This window comes from Salarias fasciatus, chromosome 18, assembly GCF_902148845.1.
Source record: "Salarias fasciatus chromosome 18, fSalaFa1.1, whole genome shotgun sequence".
In the NCBI taxonomy this organism is placed as follows: Eukaryota; Metazoa; Chordata; class Actinopteri; order Blenniiformes; family Blenniidae; genus Salarias; species Salarias fasciatus.
The window spans coordinates 3288247-3315433 of record NC_043762.1 but is presented as its reverse complement, the minus strand read 5'-3'; the positions used below and the strand labels follow the sequence as shown (position 1 = coordinate 3315433).

General features: G+C 48.2%; 1 protein-coding gene across 1 annotated transcript in view; it reads left to right on the top strand.

Moving 5' to 3' along the window:
* Window positions 1–27187, top strand: part of ece2a (endothelin converting enzyme 2a) — a 63815-nt gene that overhangs the window by 25756 nt on the left and 10872 nt on the right. The window contains exon 3 of the mRNA XM_030114167.1: window positions 4831–5114. Coding sequence (XP_029970027.1) covers window positions 4831–5114 — 284 coding nt within the window. The remainder of the gene's footprint in view (window positions 1–4830; window positions 5115–27187) is intronic.

The following is a 27187-nucleotide window of genomic DNA, read 5'->3' as shown; positions in this document are numbered from 1 at the left end:
GTGTGATCCGGCCGTCGCTCCGTGGCGTTTCTCTCGTGCAGACTGGCGACTGAGGCTGTGGATGAGGCTTCCCCTCCTCTGCTCCGCCGCTGTCTGCTCCACTCATCGCTTTAACAGATCACAACGTTTCAGTGCTCACATGCTCACTAAAACGTTCTTTAACAAGAAAAAAGAACTGCGTTACGTTGTAGAAACTCTGCAGGGTCTTGAACTGTTAAAGATGAGACTCAGAGGGTTACGTATGATTCTGCACATGTAAAATGTTTGCCTCCACTGAACCAAGTGTCTTTACTGTGGTAATAGTTTGATTGCAAACACACCAAAATGTGACTGACATATACGTGATTAAAAATTGAGAGTTTTCCCTTGAAGTTAGTTTGTGGTGACAAATGTCACCGTGCATCGAGTGGGGAACCGACTTCAGTTACCTCTGCAACAGAGATTAAATGTGTTTTATGAGTTTAGACTCTTCAGACTCAAACAGCTGTGATGGACTGCGGTAACAGATCAGTGATTTTGGTGAAAGATGTTCTTGTGTTTTGTTTTGGGGGTTTTGATCCGTCTGTTGGTAATAGTCCATGTCCGTACTGAATGTCAGATAGTTTCATCTCATGTGTTGATCATGCTGTGGATGTCAGTGGCTGCTCCTTTGAAGATTTGACTCTTTTCAATTCGGCTGCGTCTTTCTGGGTTTTGGAACGGCTGATTCCCAACAACAATTATAATAATAAAAAACCTCAGCAAGCACAAACATCAAGCAGTTTTCAACCTTCATTTTATCTGAGTTCAAGGACGTCATGAATTTGTATAAAACCCAAACACTGCTTACAGACGAGTGTGTATTTTTGCACCTGTTCACATCATACAGGCCTCAACGATCAGGCTGTCCTAATTGGATAACATGCATGCTAATTTATGGAGGCATTAACGTGACTTAATTGGTTAAAACAAGCTCCCATGTGACACTGTCTGGTTTCCCGAGTGCACACGAGCGCCGACACACGTGACGCCGCGTCTCCACACAGTGGAGGTTAATCACATGTGATCGGTGGCAGAACCACACACACGTTACCTCCTCGCCTTTGTTTCCTTCACTGACAGCGGTTCACAGCTCCGACATGCTAACTTGCTAAATAACCTTTGGATCGGAGGTGAATTTCCCCGCTAACACGGGTTGAACGTAAAGGGCACAAACACAAACAAGCCGGCTTGGCTCTGACACGCCTCGTCTGTTGACATTTGCAGCAGTTGCGGCTGAACTTTGTGAACTGTCGCCGTGGCGTCAGTTTCTGCGGGGGTAGCCCGGAGCGGGGGCGGCGGGCGGGCGGGCGGGCGGGAGGGGTGTTGTTGCCGCAGTGCATGCGAGCATGGCTCCGGCCGGCGCCTGAAGCCGTCTGGGAGGTGGACGGATGCCTCGCATGCCTCTGACATCATGGAGTTTCCACTGCGCCGCTCGGCTCGCCGATAACAGCTTTGATATCTCACACCGCTGGCTCCGGAGCAGGGCTTCCCCTCCTGACCATGCATGGGCCTCGCTCTCCGTGCGGGTCGGAGAGCCCTCCTAAAGGTCACAGGTCAGCAGCGAGTAAGGACGTGACCCGTAACCTAACGCTCATCGTGACTGCCAGAGGCTGGGCTCTGAATTAGGATGGGATTTCTTTATTTCAGAGGTTCAGCAGCAGCTGTGGTTCAGGTGGTGAAGTGGTTTGTCCTTCAATCCCCGGGTTCATGGTTTGGTTTCCATGCTTTTAACATCGACCAATGAGTCTTCGTTTCACCTGTTTGAAGTCGCCTGACCGTGGCGTCCTCCGTGTTTGATGCCAGCAGAAGCGTTCGGAGCCGAGCTGCTCTGTTTGATCATCCAGCAGAGGAATGCAGGGTTGTTCCTGAGGATGAGCTCGGAGGTCTCCCGTCCCGTGGGGGGGTCTCCACAGCTGCGAGAGTCACATGTGAACCGCTCTCTCCAGTATCAACGGCTTTGTCAGGTCAAACAGGCGAACTGCTGCTGGGTGTCTGGAACGGCGAGGGAATGTTTGGCCCACATTCCTCTGGACTTATCCTCTCATTTGGAAAACAAAACTCCTGTTTGTGTAGAATTTTCTGTATAAATGGACACGGAAACACAAACGGAAAGACTCGAACCAACAAACTGTCACAGACGACGACTGATGTCCTCCTCACCGTTTGTTTTTTCAGTTATGAGCTGTACGAAGTGTTTTAAGATGGGGGACTCAAATTTTCCATCACACACACACACACACACACACACACGCAGGAGGTGATATGACACCTCTAACTTTAGTCTCCCTCTCTGCTGCTCTGAGTAATCCGGTTAGGATGCGCTCTCTGGCTATCAGAGGTTGGAGCTTCCTACAGCTGGAGGAAATAAAAACAGACTCAAGGCGCCAGGCTGGCCCAGGCTGGCCCGCTATCCTCAATTAAACTGCCGCCACATAAACACACATTGTGGATTCGTTGTGTTGTCGTGCATGTAGCTGAAGGTCGAACAGTAATCCGGTCTCTTACCTCGACCTTAAAGACACTGAACACTTTGGACGTCAGACGAAACAAGACGGACAGTTGTGGGAAGAACTTGAATCATGACTTGAAATTTATGATCTCCTGTCAGAAAGTGAATCAATTTCACCGTCGACTTGTCATTGAGCTGAGGGTAATCTTCCCACATGGTTATGGAGACGTGCTGTTGGTCACCTCAGGTTCAGACAGAGACGGGTTGGGGTGGAGGTGAATGAAATCTCAGGCTGTGCAGCAGCTCAGAAACCTGTAAGGTTGCTAGAATCACACAGTCTAGGAGCTTTTATCAGACTAACTTCACCAAACCAGGGAGGCTAGTGAAGTCTGGTGCCCTCCTGGGTTCAATTCCCGCGTCGTAATCTCCCCCTGGGATTAATAAAGTATTTTCCTCCTGAGGACTCAGCCTGCCCTGAGCCACTGTTAACCAAAGCCAAGACGTCAAACATTCAGTGTTACTCCAACCTGAATCTGCCTCTAAAACAAGTCTTTACTGTTCCATTTTCTAGTGTCTTTGATATTTTAGGTCTTGTTGGTTAACACTGTGGACACTAGTGCCCTAGTTGTACTGATATAGTGCAGTTTAACCCTTTTGCTTAACTAGTGTTGCTGTGAAACAGTTCAGTGATGATTCATTTGAAAACCAAGGTGACAAACCTTCAGGATGCAACTTTTTATCCACAGCAGTTACACACACACACACACACACACACACACACACACACACACACACACACACACACACACAAAACCTACGCCAAACTAATCAATACTTGCTGCTGGTCTCCTTTTCTGTCCATAAATAGAATTCTCTGAAACAGATTTTTTTAGTTGCCTCACTGACATACATGCTGTACTGCTGTGTGTGTGTGTGTGTGTGTGTGTGTGTGTGTGTGTGTGTGTGTGTGTGTGTGTGTGTGAGAGTGTGCGTGCGCGCGTTGGCAGACAGGCAGCTTTGATGAGAGAGTGATTGTGTAAAGGTCAGAGGTCGCGGGGGCCACCAGCTGATGTCACGGGCCCAAAACAAGCGTGGAGTCCTTGTTGACAGCCGAGCGGCTATAATCGTCGTGACAACCCCGAGGAATGATCCGGCATGTGACACCGCGTCCTGAGCGCCAAGTGGACGGAAAAAGAGAAGCCGCGGCAGACACACTGACACACAGCCGCGTCTGCGGGGACAGCCCTTCGGAAACAATCCGCGGCGTGCCGGAGGATTAGAGCGAGGGGCCGGATCGGACCGTCCCTGGACAGAACCAGAACAGGGCACTGGATGCCGCGCCAGCTTTCTCAGCCACGTTGTTTTCACCGGCGTGAGGCTCGGCGTGCAGGGGATGGGTCGCTGAGGGCGGGCCGCGTGGCCAGGGTTTCCTGCCGTCACGTTCTTCCAGCCACACCTGGCTTTGGTTTCAGTCTCACATGTCCTGACGGGTCTCGGCAGCCTCGGCCGTGCCCCAGCTCGGTTCCCGCTCTGCACACCGTCTGACGGAGTTTAGACGCTCGTGCACGTGGCGCACGGCAGGCTGGTAATTAGTGGAGGCAGGGAGGTGATAACAAGCGCCAGCCACACGTTTGCGACAGAGGTGTCGACGGCGCCGCGCCGCCGGACGTCACAGCCCCACCTTTCACGCTCCGCACCTCCTCCTCACACATCGCTCAGGTACAAAGGAAGTGGAGCAAAGAAACGGCAGATTTTCAACTTCACTGAGACAGAAACGTATGAAAACAGAGTTCATGTTCCCCACAAGTTCTCATCCTCCTCCTCCTCCTCTTCCTCTTTCCTACCGTCTCCACCCACTCCTCCTCCTCCTCCTCCATCCACACCATCTGAGTCATCTGATCTGAGAGGTGAGATGCCACGTTCGGTGGATTATTTTCATCTCGAGCCGCTCTCTTCACTTTCCTTCTGTCCTCTTTTTTCAGTTTCTTGGTATTTCTGAGAAGAAACCCTGGTTTAAAACAGGAAAAGTGGAGGGAGAAGCTGTTGTATCGGGTCTCCTTTAAAAACGGCACGCAGTCTAATGGTCGTGAAGCCAAACACACTGATAGAACGCATAAAATAAGCTATAAAGTGATCTAATTTTCAGAATCCACAGAATCAAGCTGCTATTGACAACACAATCATCTGAAGGCACTTTAAGAGATAAAGCAACATTTCCAGGGAGGGAGGAACACGGAGAAACCTGCAGAACCAGGCCGTCCTGCTGCTGCCATCACATGCAGAGTGTGTCTCATCGGATTCTTCATCTCTGGCCGCCGTTGCCGCGCCCCGCCTCACTGGTTTTGTCTCTGTTCCTTCAGGTTGTGGGAACAGCAGCCTGAGCGCCGACATGTACAGAGCCGGCTACCGTTCCATCACCAACATCGACTACTCCTCCGTCTGCATCCGCGCCATGAGCGCCCGGCACGCCGACTGCCCGGGCATGACCTGGCACCAGATGGACGTGCGCCGGCTCTGCTTTCCCGACGCCTCCTTCGACGTCGTCTTGGAAAAGGCCACGCTGGACGCCATCATGGTGGACGAGAAAACCCCCTGGGAGGTGTCGCCTCAGACCGGCCGCTTCATGCATCAAGCGCTGACAGAGGTAATGTGAAACCACAGCAGGGGGTACGGGTGGAGGCGCAGCAAGTGATGGGAAGCGATCGGGGCTCTGGGATTGCTGCTGGTCGTCTGGGCCCCCGAGGGCCTTTCTGTCCTGCTTCTGGTGTTCTCAGAGGTCAGAGGTCATGATCAGGCTGATCTTTAATCTCTCTTCATTTTCTGCTTGTGGACTCAGTCACCTTGTTTTCTTGTGGCCGGTTAGACTAATGCCCATCTGGATTTGGTGTCTCCTGATGCCCTGGTTTGTAATTTGATACCTGGATCCTCAGCTTGCATGTCCCACATCAGTACCAGCCATGTTCTCTGATGACCAGTACTCAAAATAAAGAAAATAAAGTAAGAAATCATATCATCAAGAGGAGCTTTACCTATAAGCTCCTTATAAGACAGGTTAGAAAGTATTTGAAAGTATTTTGGAGTATTTGTGAATGTGTTTGATAGTTAAACAGTGAGACGGTTTCAGCTCCTTCTGGTTTTCTGCCGTACACACTGAACCAGTTCTGCAGGGGACAGGATGATAAAAACCACAAGTTCTCAGTGGCTGTGGTGGAGAAGCTCGAACCATTCACTGCAGCGCGGCTGATTTTTGCAGATCATCGGCATCCCACCCGCCACCAGTGTCTCCGCTCCGTCACGACGATTTGAGAGGTCGGCTGCAGCCGTTTATCTGTGGATGACTTTGACAGTGAAATCGGTAATAGTTGCACTTTGCATTTCCACTCCATCTCCACAGTCCATCAGTGGACCGACAAGACGTGGAGTGCCCTTCAGCGGCAGCTCCAACCGGCAGTCAATACCACAATGACAATGTTTTGGCCATTAGCCGCGCTTGACCTTGACATACCAAGACAAGCGAGCTGAAGTGGCTGACTGGTGATTTGTGAATGAGAGAGAATTACTCACGCTGTGCTTATGGACGCAACTGAAGCACCACTGAGTGAGTGGATTTTATAATTGCAGGTATAGTTTAGACTCGGAACACTCGCCGGATAGATAATTAGAGTAGATGTGACAACAGGAAAGGTCAGAACATGTGACTCATTCTCATGGACGTTGTTCAGAAGCACTGAGTGCGAGTAAGGTTAACGCAGATTTATAAACACAGGCGCTTTCTGCATTTCAATTAGACCTGAAAAAAAAATCACAGAGCCTTTTAGACCAGGAACGAACGCAGGGTCAGTGCATTGCTTTCTTCGCCTGTGGCATACTGAGACAGCGGTTTCCAATCTGTGGTCTGGGGCCCCATCGAGGGCTGCTCTGAGGCTGTAAGAATCAGATGTATTCATGTCAGAGAGAACGTGGAGGAGAGCAGGGGAACTGGCTTCACTGCAATGCTTTCAAATTGAAGAAATGTCATCTTTTCTAGATATAATCTAATCCGTAATCCTATTTTTAATCTTGATTAAAGCAAAAACTCCCACAACTGGTTTGACAAATGTGAATTTTTCCATGTATTTTTATTGCATTTTTTTATTTAGACCATGACGTCATTCTATCGCAGCATAGAAATGTTTTTAGTTATTTTTAATTAAATTCTGAAGTGTAATATATAATCTACAATCCAGATTGGGCTGTAAACACGGGGAAAGGGTTTGATGAATCAATATCTTGTTTAAGTTTAATTCTAAATAAACCTAAAAGTTGGAGCCAGCTGTGGACACAGAGTAACGCTCGCTTGACTCGCTCTCTGCTGCGGCCTGAATTCCAGTGTGTGTGGATAAGCAGTCGTGGGACACGAGTCCGTATCATGAATGAATTTCTCTCCATCAGTTCATCCAGACGCCTTTCAAAGCTTTTATTTCACGGCTGAGGATCCGGTCGCCAGTTCGCCACGGAGCTCACGTTATCTGAATGATCAGTTCCGCTCAGTGCGTCTCTGCACGTTAAGAATACATGAGGGCTAAAGCGTGTTCTCCTTGTGAGGCAGCAGTGCGACCCACTACACCACCGCGCGGCCCAGAAGGACTTTCTGATCGTCAGACCTCCTCACGCGAAGCCAGCTGTTGAGCGTGGAGCCTGTTTTCACACACAGCGCCTCACAACGCGCACACACATGCTGAGAAAGCAGGGAACGGCCCGACTGACTTCCTCCAGCAGAGGAACGCATTAACGGAGGATCAGCGAGTGTGTCTGCGGGGCAGATGGGGGGATTTGGAAGGAGTGAAGCAGAACTCGCGCTCGCTCGTCCTCACCTGCCTCCCCTCGCCCCGTCTCTCCCTCTCCTGGCCTCCGGCCCGGTTCCTCCCACCTGCTCCGTGCTCGGCTCGGAGTGCGACGGCGCCTCCGCCGCTCTGGGATTGATGTGCGTCTTTCCAGGCAGGCAGGTGCTGCGGCAGGCTGTGTGTGTTTGTAATCATGCGGGAGTCGATAGTCCTTTGTGCCGGTGTACATTTGATCTGCGGCTGTGGCTCGTTATGAGCGCGGCAGTCACGATTCCCGTCGGTGTGTGAGTGTGTGCTTCGCAGGAATGTGGGAGGAGGGTTCAGAGCCTGCTTTCATTTCTCACAGAAAACATTCTCACTAAGTGGAAGAAATGGGACAGATGGAGAGAGCAGAGAGAGAGAGGGAGGCGAGAAGGGAAGAAAGGAGGTGAGAGGGACGGAGCAGAAACAAGAAAATGGCCCAAGTGAGGAGAAAGGAGGAGATCCTCGAACAATCTCCTGGCGCAGGGAGGAGGATCTGGCGGAGGGGAAATGAGAGGGTGAAGACACGGCATGACAGCAGAGGAGAAAGGGAGTGTGAGAAAGCGAGAAGAGGAGGGAGAGAAGGAGATGAACCAAGACTGACAGAAAGCTAATGAGCAGTGTGAGGCTGACAGGAAGAAGGTAGTGAAGGAGGGAGGGCGAGGAGAGCAGCTCACTCCAACAATTAACTGCACTCAGCTCAGAATGAAGACAGGCTGATGCAAATCAACAAATGAGGACCTTTTCATACAAGCAGATGGTTTTTCATCCTCTTCCATCTGGAACACAGGAAAACAGAAATGCTGTTGATATGAACATTCATTGCATATTTTGTTAGGAGTTGTTTTGTTCCCATCTTTTTTTATGCTAGTGTGCTTCTTATTTCATTCCATCAATCATCAACTGAAGAGCTAAGTATCAAAATTCTAAATGTTCTTCCTCCTCAAACTTTGATGAAACTCAATAAGTAAGATTATCGAACGAATACCTGAAATCAGACATCAAGTCACTTTCATCTCACAGTGGAATTTGTCCGAAATGTCAGCTGAAATATCTGGAGAGGGGATGTGGAGGGAAGCTCTGAAGCAGCAGCAACACTTTGAGAGGAAACTGCGTCAGTAGAATAATGCTGGAGAAATCCCCCGCGTGGCTGCTGGAAGATGTCGCTGACAGTCATTTTTTTCATCATGTTAAAGGGTCAAGGGTCAAGGGCAGGGCGAGGAATACTGCCGAGAGGTCAGAAATGCTGCTACTCATCAGCAGTTCCCTCTACCAGTCTGGTTTCATGTGAGTCTGTCAGTCACTCAAACCGGCTGATCATTGAGTTGAACTCAGGAAATGTGTGTTTGGAAGGTTTTATGCTGCCAGTAGAAAAGCAGCTTTTCTCTGCACTTCACTCGGTTGTGGCAGATTGGATGAATCGGGTAGTTTCAGCACTTAAACTGTTTATTGATTTAACAGGAGCCTCAGTAGAGAAGAAGAAGAGCATCCGTGGAGGCGGTCTCAGTCTGTGGAGGCGGTCTCAGTCTGTGGAGGTGGTCTCAGTCTGTGGAGGTGGTCTCAGTCTGTGGAGGGGGTCTCGGTCTGTGGAGGTGGTCTCGGTCTGTGGAGGCGGTCTCAGTCTGTGGAGGGGGTCTCAGTCTGTGGAGGGGGTCTCAGTCTGTGGAGGTGGTCTCAGTCTGTGGAGGGGGTCTCAGTCTGTGGAGGGGGTCTCAGTCTGTGGAGGTGGTCTCAGTCTGTAGAGGTGGTCTCAGTCTGTGGAGGTGGTCTCAGTCTGTGGAGGGGGTCTCAGTCTGTGGAGGGGGTCTCAGTCTGTGGAGGGGGTCTCAGTCTGTGGAGGGGGTCTCAGTCTGTGGACCTGGTCTCAGCTTCTTCTGCCACAGTATGTGTGATGCTCTGGTAAACTCACTGAGACTCCTGAAGCAAAGAACTGACGTGATGAGAAACAAGCTGTTTTAGCTCCTCGGTGTGTTGTGGGCAGCGAATTCGTCGTCTGAAGGGAAAAAAGTCTCTTTCCTTTGAGCGAGTGTAAGAGGAGAACGGGTTTGTTTTTGTGGCCACACTGAAACACACAGACACACACTGAGCGTGGAAGCCTCGGCGCAGCCATGTATGAAATGTATTTCACAGCTCGACACGCTCTGTGTATCCCTCCGCCTGTTGCTATGGAGACGCTTTCATTGGATATCATCTCTAACTAACTCTTTTAATTGCTGACCTTTAGTCCTGTTTAAAAGAAAAGGCAGAGCTGAGTCCTTGGGCTGGTTAAAGGAGGCACGGTGACCCTGGTTTTAGTTTTACAGGCCCGTGTGAAGTTTGACTTTTCTTCGCTCTGGGGCAGAAGACGTGTTTCTGCGTCTTGGTTGGAAGCAGTGAAGCTGAGAAAACCAAACGTCCATACATCGACATGGATTCCGACCGGAGATTTTGACCCAGTTTACATGTTTTAAATTCAGCTCAGTAATAGTTTTTGTAGATAATCTGAGTTAGAGCAGTAAAGTCATTACTGTGTGCAGCAGATGTACAAAAAGCTTTGCCTAATGACTTTAAGCTGAGATTAAATCCATGCAAGGCTCCGTGATAGACGCAGTCACTCCGCCTTTTCCAGGGTTTTTTCTCAGTTTTGGATGGTTGTAATATGACAAAAACAGCTGCTCCAGTAAATTCTTCACGGTCATGACCCTCAGATGATAAATTCAAATTAACTGGTTAATCTTTGACCTTTCAATCAGCATCTGTGAGATGTGCCAACATCTGGAAGACACATGAAAATTCAGCAAAAACACTTTATTTTGAACGACAATGGAAAAGGTAGTAAGTCCACTGACTTCAGTCAGTGGAACAATCAGTGAGAAGATGAGAGAAAATAAACAGAAATGGATGAGTTTTAGTTAAGTTTCAGCTGCGATTCAAAGAGCGGATCAAAGACGAGTGAAGCCGTGGCCTTGAGTCATTCTGTTCACTTATAAATCATTGCCTGAAAAATGAAACATTCATTAAAACGCAGAAACTCGTCGTTTACCTTATTTGTGATAAATTAAGTTTGAACATGTACTCTCAAAATGGATTACGTTTCACTTTGCTCTCACATAAAATATCTTACTTCAGATTTGATTTGAAGTTTTGGATTCTTGCTGCTTGGTGTTTCTCTCGCCTGACTGCCTCTTTCTGTTTGGTTAACGAAGTTCTCCTACACCCATTCATCCGACTCCTTCTCTAATCTTGTAATCTGTGATGAGAGGCAGTTTTCACCCACATCACCTGTCAGTCAGAGACGACGTAACCAAAGAGGAATGAAGGAGGAACCCACCCAGGCCCAGGGAGAACATGCAAACCAGCAGGGTTTTGTGTCGGGACCAGTTCCAGCCGTTCACATCTCCTCACCTCAGGATCAGTCCGATCAAAGCCTCTAAACCACGAACAGTGCAAACGTTTCCACATCCTGAAACATCACCAGGAAAGAGTCTGATCGGCTCTGAAAACGACGGTCAGCAAGCAGCCAGTGTTTACTGAGGGCGACCAGGAAGTGCGTGGCTCGCCGCCTCAGCTGCAGGCGGAGCTTCCAGAGCTGAGCCAGAGGAGACGTTTCCCCGGAATCCCCTCCTGCGCCGGGTTAATGTATTGGAAATCATGAGAGTGCGCGGTGAGCGGCTGCTGTAATGCACCGGGAGACGGAGAGCCGCTCGGCGGAATTGATTGGTTGTTCCTGGCTCCTGCTGAGGACGCTCTCCACGGCTACAGTACCAGGAAGCCCCGGTGCCTGCTGGGAAGACGACAGTCGCTCAGCCCTGCGGACGGCTCGCTCACTGCCTGACGGGCGGGTCGGCATCGCTGGTGTGCTGAAACCTCACTCAGTGCGCTGTACTTGAGTGTGTGTGTGTGTGTGGGTGTGTGTGTGTGTGTGTGTGTGTGTGTGTGCGTGTGTGTGTGTGTGTGTGTGTGTCGGCCTGTTTTCATCGCTGTTTGATGCTTTTGTGTGAGAGCAAAGTGGATTACACCAATCCACTTTATCCTTTCTCTCTTTTCACACTCTCCTCTTCTCACCCCCCCGCCCCCCCTGCACACACACACACACACACACACACACACACACACACACACGCACGCACACACACACACACAAATTACAGAGGTAAAGCAGCTGAAAAGCAGACACGTTGAATCATTCCTCTCTGAATTTGTCCAATACTTGAAAATGTCTGAATGTCTGAATCAACATCATGATATTCATGAATTGTAGATTGTTATAAATGTAATATCTGGAACCGTTAATATTAATGTCATCATTTTAATTTCATTTTTATTTGTATGATTGCTGCTGCATGAGCCCTATGGACCTTAGTGCATTTAAAGTGTGAGTGGTCCAGGGTCCGATGAGGGACCACAGTGGTGGAACCTCCAGCCCCCACCTCCCACACCACCTCCTGCGCTGTGGTGTGTGTTTAGCATAAATGTATTCCAGTTTATTTTATTGATTTCAGCATAAATAAAAGCGTACAGCTCATATTGTGTGTATATGTGACGGTTGTGTTTGAATGTGTTCCATTTAAAGATGAAACCTTCAGTCTTCGGTTTGTTTCTTCAAGCTGCGCTGAATCAGCGGGTCTGCTGTACCGGTGTGATGAGTCAGTGATACGCAGCAACGCTTTGCGAGTTCAGAATCATTTAGCTCGTGGTTTTGAACAGAAGTGAACATTGATCCATCGGGTGATTTTTAAAATCTGAATCCAGCTACGTTGTGTTTTTCTGGCGATGACAGCTGACACGTGAGCGTGAGAAACTGTAGATGTGTGTGTTTGTGTGGTCCTGCGTCTTTGAATGTGCAAACCTTCTACTTTGCATGTACGGCTCCGTGTGCTGCTTTGCAAGCATTTGACTGTATTTTTGCATAGCTCCGGTTTTTCCCCTCTGTGTGTGTGTGTGTGTGTGTGTGTGTGTGTGTGTGCAGGAAGGTACCCGATGAGCCCTCTCCTCTCCAGTCCCCGCAGAGGGAAAGTAGAGCAGTGGAGCACACGTGAGGAAGAGGGAGCGTGGGTGATTGCAATTCTGCTTGTGCATGTGTGATTCGGGGTGTGTGAGTGCACTTGTGCACACTTGCAAAGCGCCTCCTCTGCATCTATTGGCTCCAGTGCATGTTTGCAGTTTGTGTTGTTAAACTGCCTTCATGTGCATGCCCTCCCTGTACATGTGTGTGTGCATGTGTCCTTTCATGTGTGTGTAAGCCTGTGTGTGTGTGAGAGTGGATGCAGCGCTGAGCTGAGGCCCCCGGCTCTCCAGAGATTTCCACACAGCTCGGGAATACTTGGCTGCACGTGTTTAGTTGTACGTGCGCTCACACTGGCAGATGGTCTGCCCTGCACAAACAATCCCACCACCACACAGCCCCCAGGACCCAGGGTCCCCGGCGCTGCACGGAGCGCACGGAGCGCACGGAGCGCACGCCACTCAGGCTCAGTCTGAGTCTGGGCTGCTCCACTGAGCAGCCTCAGTCATTCTGCCACATTTAAGGTCTTCAGCTTGCTTTGAAATGTGTGTTTTTAAAGGAATTTTACAGTAAAGGTTTTTTTTGTTTCACATAATTTTTCAAGCTTGAACTTGGAATCATCACTTTCATAAAATCAAACCACTGATTTTACCAGAGGTAGCAGTTTTTTTAGGAATGATTTTCCGAAGCTGAATCTCTCCCTCCTCTCTTTTATCCTGAATTCATCTCTGCTCTGTCCACCTCAAGCTCTTTATCCATGGATTCTCTTCTTAATCCACTGTTGTTGTTTTGCCCCAGCTGTGAAGATGCACTCGCTCTGTTCTCATTTCCACATATAGACCCGTTCCTCCCGTCCCCTCCTCCCCACACACACACACACACACACACACACACACACACACACACACACACACACACACACACACACACGCAGTTTAAAGCGAGCTGGACTTTTCCACGTGGCTGTAATGCTTCTGCTAACATGCTGACATGATCTTCTGCATGCCTTGATGCACACATCTCACACATTAACACACATTAACACACATTAGCATGCACGTGGATTGCATTACCTGAAGCATCGCTCAGCCTCTTCCTGCAGCGGCTCGCCCTGCCTCGGCTCCCACAGTCCTCCCCCTGTGTGGTCCAGCTCTGATGCTCACAGCTCTGGATGTGCGAGCCCTCTGACCGCCCTGCTGATCTGCACACACCACCGACTGTGTTGCGCTGTCTTTTCTTATAGCTTTCTCTCAGATCCAGCATAGCGGTCTGCAGCAGCTCGGCCGTTGCGTCGCTGCACACAGGCCAGCTTCCTCTCCTCACGTGCATCACTGAGCCTCGGCGGCTGTTGAACCCGTCGCAAGTTCACCGCTTTCCCTTCAACAAATTCAACACTGCAGGCTGCAGATACCACACACACACACGCTGAGGTTTTGGAGAAGCTCTGAGCAGAACTTGGCGTGTCGAACCTGCACAAATCCTTCCTCTTTTCTGCTTCTGGCACACCAACTGAAAGGATGAAACTTTTTATTGTTTGAGCCACCGTTCAGAGACAGCCAGTGTTCTTCGCTTCATCTCGCAGTGGTCTTAATGTTGTGGCTGGTCGGTGTACAACTGACGTAAAGTCAGGAAAACCTGCTCCATCAAGTAAACATGCAATATGAGTACACACACACGCACACGCACACACACTCACACACACAGAATGTCCTCCTCAGCTCATCGTTTCCTTGACAACGGCTATCGACTACAGAGCACTGTTACTATGGAAACAGGAGATGCCTAAAGGAGGAGGATCATTAATTGGAATGGGAGAATATCGAAGCGAGGGATGAGGCTGGAGGAGAGGTGCTCAGCAGGGGTGTGGTCAGACCGTCACACACTTTCTCTCTTTACTCCTCCAGCTTGGACTTTAGCTCTTCTGCTTCTGGTGCAACAAAGAGGCAGGGCAAGAAACACACACACACACACACACACACACACACTTGGTTATTTTCACACTGTAAATAGGAAAGTAAACGTTGCACATGATCATATTTTGCTCTGTGTTTCTGGACGCTAGGGGAGGGCTAACCTTTAGCGATCTGCCGACACTGAGTACTGATATGAGATGACACACTTATTAGATCCTCCATATGGAAACGGCGTGCGGCGGCCGTGTGTTCCTGTGAGGAGTGGTACGCTCCAGGTTTAATCGGGGAGCTTTCACGCGCATGAGCACTCTGTACAGTATCAGACCCGACGCCCATCGCTGGTAACAATATCGCTGCATCTCTGTCTTTTTAAATATGCATTTTGGGCACTTTGCTGTCACGATAACGACATATTTTGCATCTTAATTCAAACATACGTTTCAACCTTTTGTCATTTCTGTGTGATCACAGGGTCGATATTCTCATAATTAGGTGGTGCAATTTTAAAATTAATATTCCAAGTTGTGCATATTGAGACATAAAGCAAATAAATGTTTTATAATATCTGTTTTATACTTTCTAAATTAATTTTCAGACTTTTTCATTAAATTGTTCTTAAACTACAAAAAACTTGGCTGAGCCAAAACAATAATTTCTCCTGGATTCTTCACTGTGAAGGTTAATAAAACTGCAGTCACTGAGACTGAGTGAGCTTCTCATGTTATTTCACTGACTGTTGTTAACATCATCACACAACGTCCTGAAACATGTACACACACACACAGCACAGAACCAGAGTGATCAGGATGTTCACCAAAACAAGACACTGTGAATGCAGCATCTCTGAGACACTGCAGTGCAGTGCAGGGGTTCCTCAGGGAACTGTTCTCGTTCCCTTCCTGTTCTCTTTGCACACAGAGGATTTTCCAAAGTATTCAATGCAAATGACATTCAGCATAACTTCAGTGTTATTAAACAAACACTGAAATGAAAATTGTATTATTTTCAAACATAGAAAACTTAAAATGCACTATTCAAAATTGTACACAAGAGAGTATCAAACATTTTCTATGAAAATAGTCATTTGTTAATTTTTCAGCATTAGGAGGTAATTTTTACTGATCTTGGAAGCTATTTTAATCAGAAACATCCATATATCCACAGCTGCGGGCCCGGGAGGTTCCTACTGCTGGGTGTTTGCCGGACTCCAGCGGTGTCAGAAACTTCAGGTTCCTGTTTGCTGCTTCTAAATTTTAGCAGTTGGGACACATGAGTTTCGCTGAAAAAAAACAAATCTAACAGTTTGGAACTCGGTGTACAACTCAGAGTCCTGCCACATCCAGAAGTCCTCTGATGGTCCAGTGGTCCACCACAGGTGGACTGGAGAAGGAGTGCGGGGAGCTTGTGGAGGTCTTTACTGACTGCAGCTATAAGAACAGTCTCCTCTTGAACACCACCCAGACCAGGAGATGGAGGTGGACTTCAGGAGAACAAAGTCATCCGATCAGCCTGTCCTCATTCAAAGAAAGGCCATGGAGACTTACAGACTCACAAACATTCGGGTCTGGTCTTGGACATCGAGCTGGACTGATCTACCAGCACCGAAACCGTCTTGAAGAAGGGGCAAAGCACCCTGGTCTTCCTCAGGAGACTCAGTCCGTCAATATCTGCAATGAGCTCCTGCACTTGTTCTACCACATGATTGTGATAGGTACTGTTTCCCACCCTATCTACCTACCTACCTACCTGCCACCCTACCTATCAACCTATCACTCTGCCTACCTACGTACCTCCCACCCTACCTCTTTGCCACCCTACCTGCCTACCTACCTAGCACCCTAACTACTGACCTATCAACCTGCCTACCTACCGACCTACCTCCCTCCCTCCCACTCTACCTACCGCCCTACTTACCTACCTACCTCCCTACCTCCCTACATTAGGACCTTTTCATTATTCTCAGTGTTTTGTTCTCTTTATGAAAGTTCGCTTTGCCGTTATGGGATTTGTGGAATTCATTCCAGTCCTCTTCCTGAAAGCTTCTGTGCTTTACTGTGCATGCTTCAACATCTGGCTGCACACCCTTTAATCTGCTTCATCTGCACGTTGCATACAGTGTTTGTCTGGTAGTGAAAACTGTGGGTATCATGTTCTGTCACGCACATTAAGAGATCAGGAAGACACGCAAACGTGCAGGTTTATGCCGATGACAGTCCCATTACTGAAGGCTGGATGTATGGAGAACATGCTGGAGGCAAATGCTCTTATCCATCCTACAGAAACACACTGCTGTGACGTAACCGGCTAAGCCTCTGACCTTGCTGTCTTTCTCTACATTATTTTATCATCTACAAACATAAGGTCATTCCAGTCAACCTGTACTTTTGGATTTTGACATTTCCATCATCAAACGTGTGATTCCCTGAATCAGTGCTGGAAAACAAAGCTCTGAGGGCCACTGTGTTGTGGAAGTGTGCTAAGCCAACCGGTGAAGAGCTCTGCAGGAGCTAACCAGAGGCTGGGGATTCCTACCAGCTTGCAGGAGGTCTGATTTCATCTACAACTGATTCATAAATCATCTGATTGGAATCGAGTGCAGATTATGTGGATTCTTGGCTCAGTGAATTCAATCCCAGAGCAGAAAGGTTGACAGGAAGAGAAGAAGCTTCACAGGGTCTGCTAGGAGCTCCTACAATCAGCTGTTAGCCACCTGCCGTAAATACAGAGAACAACAAATAATCACACTTCCCACGAGTAATGGCGAGAAATCTGGAGCTGCAACAGTAAAAGCACGATCCCCCTCATATTCCAACCTGCCAAACAGAAACACTGGAGGGATCTGAAACACGTCAGGCTGCAGAAGGTCTAATGCGTTCATTGAACAGTGTGTAGGTCTTTATTATTCCACAGCAGCAGCACACACTGGCTACCAAATAACAGACTGACTCACAGTCATTCACTTCAAACGTGAAGAGCAGCAGGAGCACGTGAATTTCTCTCTTATTCAGTCAGATTAGAGCTGGTTTACTCAGTTACCGGAGTCAGGCTGTGAGCTCCGTTCACAGCCTGCTGCAGTCTGCTTCTGTTCTTCAATAAAACATGATTTTACTGATGTTAACACTGAGAGCGTGTGATCGAAGAGCGTGCTCTGATGAGCTTTCTTACACACGGCATCAACAGGAGGATGCAGAGCATTGAGCTTGAACGTTGCAGACCTCTTCATTTCCAGATGCAGTCGATGTCAGTTTGTGCTACAAAGGAGTAGCTTTATTTGGAAACTGTCTTTTTATTTGGCCCGAAACTATCACAGCTTTTACAATGATGGTGTTCTATCACCTCTTTTCTAATCACCATTTCCATCTTCATGATTTAGTGGTAAATGTTTGTATTTTCAAGCAGTGACATTTCCTACTCCTTCTCCCTCCTGGTGTGTCTCATCTGAGCACATCGACTCGACTGTACATGACCTTCTGGGTGTGGATATGCAGAACAAGCGCTGCACGGTTGTTCCTGCAGAAGAAGCTGTGTTTGTTTGCGTATTGGCTCGCTGGCATGTGTTTATGTATGTGTTTGCAGGGGCGTGCCTGTGTGTGTGTGTGTGTGTGTGTGTGTGTTTGTAGATTGATCGAAGCCAGTCAACTGTGAAAACTCCCTCCTCTTCACACAGCGGATCAATCGAGCCTGCAGTGGGTCTCTCTCTCTCTCTCTCTCTCTCTCTCTCTCTCTCTCTCTCTCTCTCTCTCTCTCTCTCACTCTCTCTCCTGGAAGCCGTCCGGGGTCGATGGACGTGCCATGTGTTCTTCTATCTGCTCCCTCAGAGGACATATAGACGGCTTTTCCTCCGCCGGCAGAGGTTCATAAGACTTTATACTGCCTCCGTCTCAGGTGACCAAGATGACCTCCTCACTAGAGACTAATGGACCGGAGCAGACAGCTAGGGTAACAGCGACTGGCTGCTTAACGGGCTGCATGAAGCGAGGAGAGCTCACTGATTTGGACACTTGAGGTTTGACCCTTGAGTCTGAAATAGACTCGTTACCTTGAGGCACAAAACCATCAGGTGGATCTTCCAGTGTCAGCAGAGGCAGAACATGGAACCCACAGGCGTCGAGAGGATTCACAAGACTCTGGTTGGATTCATGACACTGATTTTGTTGAACTTCTCACCTTTATTAAAGAGTATTTCAGTGACATCAATAGTGTACAATAATCAAACGCAAATATGAATATTTTTATAATGCATTGCAAAAAGCATGACAGTGATCTGTGAGGGTTTGTTAGCCCTGATGGCTTTGTGCTTTCGCGGTGTGGGAGCCTTCAGGACTCTCCTCGGCCGCGCTGTGGAGCTTCTCTTCATTTCCTTGTTGGCACGCAGCCACCGAAATGACACTTTCTTCCCACATCTTCAGCAGCGCCGAGCGTGCTGACAGCTGCTGGCAGTCGCCGTGTTGCCCGCGCAGAAGCCGCTGTCACGGCGTCACGCTTCCCGCAGCACAGGAGGTGTCAGTTAAATAAATGTATGATTATCTGGAGGTTGTCTGGAAGCAGTTTAGTGCCGCGCTGAGAGAGGAAGACATGACAGGCTCCTCAGATCACAGACTTTCATGTACAGCATCTATATGTGTGTGTGTGTGTGTGTGTGTGTGTGTTCGTGTGTGTGTGTGTGTGGTCGTAGTGGCCAGATGTTGAGTAGAGGGATCCCTGCACATCTGTCCACGCCGGCTGAGAGGCTCTGGTAGTGTGCTGCACTGATGAGGAGGAGGGTGAAATGAAGACAGAGGAGGAGACTGACGAGATTACAGAGAGAATCAGACGAAAAGGTGATGGATTTATCTTTATGAAATGAGACAAGAACAAATTGATCCACCCTGACACAGCTGGATCAGCGAGCGACTTTAAAACACAATCACCGTTTTATAAACAATTACAGAGCCGGAGACAGCCTCGTCTTCTGGTGAATAAATGTCATTATTTTATAAACCAAAATAAATATTCAAAGTGTTACTCTAGCGTTCACTGTTAAAGTAAAAGCAGAAATGTCTTTAAGTCAAAAATATGAGTTACATCGAAAAACGATTAAATTAGGAAACTGTGGACTTACTATGAAGAAGTGTGTCAAATAGGTTGGATCTACCAACATGAAGGGAACCACACACACAAACATAAGAGAGGGCGAAGGAAAAACTTTATTTTGAAAATATGCTTTCAAGTTTCTGTTATTTAGCACTAAGTTTTATTTTGAAAAACACTCGACTTCCATTGCTTCTTTCCTGCACTTAACTCCGTCAGTTATTTTCTCGGATGCTTAAGCCCTCCTCGAGGCCTTTTCCTCCACCGTCCAGGAAAAATTCTGTGGCTGAAAACTGATCCGTGGTTCATCAAACGATGTGGATCCCTGCTCTAAACGATGTAAAGGTGCAGGACTTGGTCTAAGCTGAAAGCTCTGAACCAGAGGTCCCCAATGCTGGACCGGCACTGGACCGGCACCGGGACACGCTCTTCTTCATTTGTTGGATGGAAGTTGTGTAACATTGCTAATCAGTCAATGAAAAACCCTTCATCTGTGCGTCAGACTGAAGTTGTTTCATTCATAAAACACTGCTCCTGTTGGATTTCTTTACCTGTCCTGGTTCAGCCAGGAGACGTCTTCACGTTCTCGTCTCGCCTGTTTTTTGTGACCGCCTCCAATCCTGCTCTTTTCCATGTATCCATCCGCTACACTGTCCAGGGGTTACCAGGTGCTATGTACTGCTAAATGATAAATGATGTTTCCACGCTCTGTGCATTCATGCTCTGCAAATTCACTATGACTGAATTACAAATATGACGGAAAGATGAATTCTTTTGTCAATATTGAGCAAACAAATTAGGAAAATGTGGAATTAATTATCAGTTAGCTTCATACACATGTCTGTGGACCCACACCTGCAGAGGGAGAACATGCAAACTCCATTAAAACAATTCAGCATCTGAACTACTAAGACAGACAAGGAAATACTGAAGAGCCAACTTTGCATTATTCAGGATTTTGTGAAATAGTGTTGAATGCTTTGGTGTGTGTGTGTCCAGCTAATAACTGGCTTCCTGTTTGCTGCCGGCCTTGTTTGTGTTCCCGGCGCTCGTGTTGGTGTAGCAGCCGCAGTGTGGAGAGAAAGTCTGACTTCGTCAATGCAACCCAGTGAATCAGTCTCAGACAGCATGAATAAGTGGCAGTCTGTGTGTGTGTGTGTGTGTGTGTGTGTGTGTGTGTGTGTGTGTGTGTGTGTGTGTCCATCTGTCCTGTTGTGCTGCCTGCCAGTTGCTGTCCATATTGTCTGTGGCTGACTGTCGTACACAACATGCTCCGAGTCTCTTCATGTGACGGCAGCCCGTCGGCTTCGTCTATTCCGCTATTCCAACTTTGGCTGGATGAAGATGAGCGAGCGAGAAGGAGATGAGGAGGGGGAGGTGTGTGTGTGTGTGTATGTGTGTTACTATAAATCAACCGTGGTCCAGCGGCGGCTGGTTGCTGTGTAATTTGTGGGAAGCAGCTGTGTGTGTGGACATGTGCAGACGAGAGTGTGAAGCTGAGCTTCACCTGCTGGCAGCGCTCCGCCTCCCACTTAGCTCCTCTGTAGCAAACACACCGAGCTGTTCGTCTCCTCTCAGCATCCTCTGTGTGTTTGTTAAATGACGACTGGATGCTGTGTTGGAAAGGTGATTTATGGAGCCTGTTAATGTGACACACACACACACACACACACACACACACACACACACCCTAAGCAGGCGGTGATCTTGAGGAGGAAGGTGAAAAGGTAAACCCAGTGTTTCTCCCTGCTTATGTAATGTTTGCTCTTCTCAGACATCAGACCAGTGAGATGAATGCCGATGTGGCTAATGCTGAGTCTTCTTTTGTTTTCTTGTCAGATGTAACATCACCTTCCTTATCGAGCATTTAAATGGGAAAAAACTCAGACTTCATAGAGGTATTAACAATAAATTCTGATTAGCGCATGCAGAGTAAAACAATCCAGTTTTATGCAAACTGTGGTAAAAAATGAGTTACTTTTTAGTTAATAAGTAACTCGATGTGGAGAAAAAGTTCATTCTGCTTCACTTTTGTTTTTTTCCTTCACCGTTTTCATAACAATGAAGCTGCATTGTTGTTGTCAGAACTACACAGTATATCACAAATCCCACACAGGATCTGCCTTCAGCAGATTCAACCAATCAGACGCGCTGATGCACGGAACTCCCGCCCAGTAGCCACATGCAGTGTTTGTAGAGTGAGTGAGTTCAAAGACACGAAGACCAGCAAACGTAATGAAGGTGGCAAGAGAAAGAGCACTGTTACTGAGAGGAAAGCTGTAAGTCTGTAATCAGGACAGATACTGTGAATGTTATGGCTAAGAGTGTGTGTGTGTGTGTGTCTGTGTGTGTTGTTTTGAAACCAGTAGTGGGGTACTGGCGTGTTCCTGGTGAACCTGGTTGGCCCTCGCCAAGTGAGCCGGTCAGCGGTGAAAATGAGCGTTTTCACTGCTGTTTTCAGTCCGTAAGAGTCGCTGACATGACGACGCAGAAGAATGACGTCAGACTGCTCGTCAGAGTTTAGACTTCGTGTCGGTGTTGTGACTATATATCCCAAGGCAAAGGGAGAGCTGGGAGTTCTTCTGCTGCCGTGACGCGGCGTTGGACCAAACAGACTCTGGAGGCCTGAAGTCGCTCACCGCCTCCCGGCAGCTCTGTTCGGAGTTCGGATGGAGATCGTCTCCTTTCCGTCCTTTTTCTTCTTGTTTTCTTTTCTCGTCTCCTCCTCTCACCTTCCTCCGCCTCTCCGACTCCCGAGTCTCATCCAGGGCCTGTTTCCATAGCAACAGGTTACCATGGAAACTAGGTGACAGTGCAGCGCATCCCGTCCTGCTATCGCCAGGCGAGAGGCGCTTTGCTGCTTTTATTTGGTTCCATCTTGTGTTTACAGAAAGTCAAATGACACTGTAGCTTGGACTCATTTTACTTCAAACCTTGAGCTGATATGTTCACCTGGGGTCCGCCTGGAAATTCTGCCGCAGAGACCAAGATGCGAGCAGCAGATCTGTCCAGTCCTGGATGCTGTGGGAAGGTTTGCTGAGCACAGAAGTCTCCCAGCTGTTTGTATTTGGCCCAAAGCAGAATGAAAGTTGCATTTCTGAGACTCAACACTCATGGAGCCTCTCACTGAAATGATTCTAATCTCAGACAAATGGAAAAAGCAAGGTAGCATTTGAGTGCAGAAAGCTTCAGGGATACACTTCAGCTGTGGAGCGTGGGCTCCTGTTGGCTTATTTTTATATTTGAATAAAGTTCGGACACCTCTGAAGTCCACACTGTAAACTTTTGCCGTGTTTCTCTTTGTACCTCAGCCGTCGGTGAACACTGCCTTGTCCGTGGTCTCCTCAGGTTGACAGGACTCAAGGTTTCCCATCCGAAGCATCCCTCTGCCTCTGCTGGCCGGCCATGCACGTGATGTGCACGTGGTGTGGAAGAACACACGCTTCGCCAGGTTTACTTCTTCTATCGCTCTGGAGTCCCGTTCTGGACCTCAGGTGGCCGTTGTTGTGCTCGAACATGGAGGTCGGCACGTGCACCCTGATGTTCTCCAGCAGACCATCATGCACTGCGTCTTCAGACAGCGTTTTGGTTTGTTTTGTGAGAGTGAGCGTTGATTTCTGCTGCAGAGTGAGCTGCATCGCTCCACATGGACCAGGCTTCACGCCCTTCGTGGAACAATGAGCTTTGGTTCATTGCTTTTCCTTCCTTCTTCCTCCCACTCCTGATTAATCCTGCCGGCAGCAGAACACAAACATCCCACAAGAGCTGCACTTTTAACGATCATCGCACCTCATCCTGCCAGGCCAGACTCCATCCCAGCGTTATCAGTGTTCTTCTCTTCGGCCGTCGCTGGTTATAATGTTACGGCCCATTTCTGTATATGTTCAGAATTCAATGGATTTGAATTTGCTTTGACTTTTTGGTACTTTAATTAAAACGTCTCAGCCCTCTGGTGATGAAGAAGCATCAGCATGTCAGTTCGTGTTGGGAGGTTTGAAGAATGAAAGTCCTGTTTCATTCCGCATCATGGACGGCCATGACCTACTTTCATTATGTTATAGCTGTTTATTTATGTGGAATAGTTTCATCTTCTGCTCAGTGCGTTCGCAGTTTTGTGTCTTTCCGAGCCTCGGCTTTGAGTAGAGCCTTTAAAGTAACTGTACCGCTCAACAAATGATGCAATTATGCAGAAATGGCAAAAATAAAAATAAATAAAAGGACTGTTTTTGTGCCGCTTTAAATTTAGAAACAGACGAGAAGAAAGAGATCGCAGCAGAGACCCAGCGCTCCTCACGTGTGAGGGAGAGGGGAGCGGGGGGCGTGTGGATTGGATTTATGGCCGGGCTAATAAAGCTGTAAAGATTGCCTAACGTGCTTTATGGCTGCAGAGTGTTTGTTTTCACCTGCACTGTGTGCCGCTGAAAATGAGGGATTACCGTGAGATGTGGGAGAATGGTCTGTCGCTGGTTTTGTTTGTCGCCAGATTGCTTTTCCAGTGCTTAATTATGAGAAACAACAGCCTGGGGGCATGTTGAATTTTCACTAAACAATCAGAGCTTCATGAATCCCGCAGCTCCTGCAGTCTGCGATCAGACGGCGAGCCGGAGACGGCGTGACGGAGACACGACGCCAAACTGGGTGCAAACTGAGCGTTTCTGCATTATGCACCGACCGCACTCCGTCTCAGACCTGATCTCAGAGTGTTGAAGGTAAATAACACAGCAGCAGTTGTTGGCGGCTGCAGGAGTAAATGAGAGGGTGCGAGGAGACGGAGTGGGCGGGCTGCAGCCCACTCCCCACCGCTGGAGATGACCTGGTTTCCAGCACGTGACCAGACGCCGGAGCAGGCTGCGAGCTGCATATTCTGCCTGTGGGATCGACCGCTGACACCAAAATAGCTCCGAATAGCAGCAACAGTTCAGCAGTCGTTGTGCAAGTGGGGACAATATAGAGTGTCTGCAGAATTCACTGTGACAATTTGAGGTTGGACAAAGGCGCTCCCAGCACGGCGCTCCGGCTGCTCACTGGATGAACCACAAACACAGCACACACAAAGCTGTGAGGTACTTTCTATTTTTGAAGCATTATTTTTAGTTTCCCTGGCTCCTTTCAGGCTTTGATGTGCAGAGTTACTCGCTCCAGCTTTGATGCCGGTGGCGAGATGAGCCGGGATTTGTTCGGCCCCCTTTGGGATTCACTCGGGGAACGCACTCCTGATGTTGGTCGTGACCGTCTAGAGAAATCAGCCGAACGCGTAACTGTGAGAACATGAAGTCGAGAAGACCTCAAGTGTAACTGACAGCTGCTCACGTCAGCTGATTCCTCACTACTTTTCATACATGGGAAGGAAACGGCCTTTTTACACTGACTTGCTCTGTATAAGAGCGCTTTGACAGCAGTCCTGTTTGATCCAGACCAGGGTCCACTTCAGGGACTTTCTAGTAAAGTCCGCTTCATCTGGGCCTGTGTGAACGGATCCAGCAGGTGAACTCTGGTCCTCTTCAAACCGTGAATCTTGCTTTCCTTTCCAGCGGTTGGAGCGAGAGGACGTGATGTGGAGCACAATGCATTTTGGGTAGCAAAAGAAATGAAACCAATGGTCAGAAGAAACAGATGATAAAGAAAGAGCTGGACGGTGTGTGGTGGTCGGATGCAGAGCGGTGAGGAAGAGCAGGCGCTCAGTGATGGATGGTCAGAAGACGGCGTATCGCGGTTGCTCGCGGCGGTGTGAAAGCTGAGAGACAGCCTCTCAGTCTGTGAGTGTTTCATTGATAAAATCTGTTTCATTGCGGTGGCTTCGTGGCTCCTCTTGTTTGTGTGTCGGCCTGCGCTCTGCTTGCCGCTGCTCCAGTTGGGGAATTCCTTTGCTTGATAAATCTGGACTGAAGCCTTGTCACCGGTGACTCAGTCCCGCTTCAGTCGCCTCTACGTCGGCGCTGCTCGGCTCTCCGTGGGAGTCCAGGCCGGCCAGGTGTGAGTGGAAAACACCTGCTCGCCCTCCCGCTCCGTCCACGGCTGCACCGGCGCCGTGCAGCGTTCGCTAGGATCCAGCGTTTTGAAAGCGTTTGGATTTGCTTTAATCACAGTTCAGTCTGCGTCACAGGAGAGGTTTTCCAGTTGTGGCTCAGACACATGCAGACGTGTGAGGAAGCCGCTAATAAACAAACAACAAAGGAGGTAATCTGCTCCAAGCGAGGCACATTGGTGGAACAATAGCGCTGATAATGGGGCGTGTTTGCTTGTTTTCTCAGTCGCTGCGGAGCTAATGCGAGAGCGAGGGGGATGTCAGTCATCCGCAGTTTGTACACGCCCACCTGATCCTGGGGAGACAACAACACTTTCCTTTTGCTTTAATTCACCTCGGTTGGAACCGATCAGTAGATCTTGTAAAGAAATCAGAGCGCTAACACTCAAATCCAGTCACATTTGTCCTCCTCTTCTTCCAAACAGCAGTTCCAAATGCAGAGGACGCCTCACAAAGTCCAGGTTCAGAGTGGATTTATAGCGTCTGTGATCACTTTATGTTTTGGAGAATTGATGGACACTTTTATTTTCTCACTGGCAGCTGTCTGTGTAGTCTTTTTCACAGAAGACCCAATTCAGAGATTACAAAAAAGACATGAAAAGAGAAGACCAGTACTGTCCCTGTAAATCACAGTTTGAGAAAATGACTGTTTAAGTTTTGATTTTCTGTTTTGTTACAAATGAACCAGACTTCTCTCTCCGCCCGAACTTCAGGAGTAAACTGGCTCAACTTATTTAGATTCTTCCTTATGTCCGTTGTTATGGAAACTGTAGCGGCGCTCTGCTGCACTCACGTGTCCCAGCTCGACTCCTCTCAGGCATCCAACTGGTGGCTCGCGGCCCACACGTGGCCTCTACTAATTTTTAATCCGAACAATAATGGAGAGACACTTGATATTCAGCACACTGGAACAGGAACGCATTTTAAGCAGAGAAATCTGAAGGGATTAAATGAAGATATTGGATAAAATGAGGACTTTGCATATTTGGAGCTCACCAAACATTTTCTTTCGGAGGTTGTTTACCTGCTGCTTTTCATATCCAAACCAGTGCGAGACATCATCAGCGATTTATAAAACATGATGAACGAAGCAGTGATGGATGGTGATTATTGTGAGACGCCTGCTTTGATGAATCGTTTTTCGTCGTCAGTGATCCGTTCATCCTTCTGGTCATTCATCGCCAATCTGGAGCAGAAAAGGGCCAACACCAGAGAAAAACATTTTTATTCTCAAACACTCGTTTTCAGAACTGAATTAATATTATTATTGCTCTTGATGTTTCTGGAGGAAGTCAAAGCAGAAGAGTCAAAGTTTTGGCAGTTGCAGACCAAATATGACGACGGATTAAAATAATCTAACTCGCACCAAAAGACTTTTTCTTGTCCTTACAGCCTTTAGCAATCATATCTTATGGTGTGGAAAACATGAGGAGTCCCTGTGTCAACACCAAACACCAAAACAGTCCAAATGAGCTACTAGTTTAGTTTTGGACTGATTGACTCAGTATTTACCGCTGCATCGTGGCTTTGTTGTGGATCAGATTGAATGCTTCAGGATGAAGAGATCAGACTGATGTGTTGGTGTGTATGCTCTCTCTTCACATCCTGCCATGCCGTGATCCCAGACCCAGCTCTACCCAGAATCCTGTGGGAGCAGGACTCATCGGGCTGTTTGTCTTCCTTCAGAAACTCGTCCTGGCTCCGAGTTTGGTCTGGAAACACTGATGTGATGTGGCACATGGACTGGTCTTGCTTTTCTTCTTTTGAAACAGTGTGTGAAGCGTCACATGGTGATGTTTCAGAAGCGACAGCCACACAAAGCTGCGACAGCAGGAAGTGGTCCGACGGGCCGTTTGTGAGGACTCTAATGGGATCATAAGC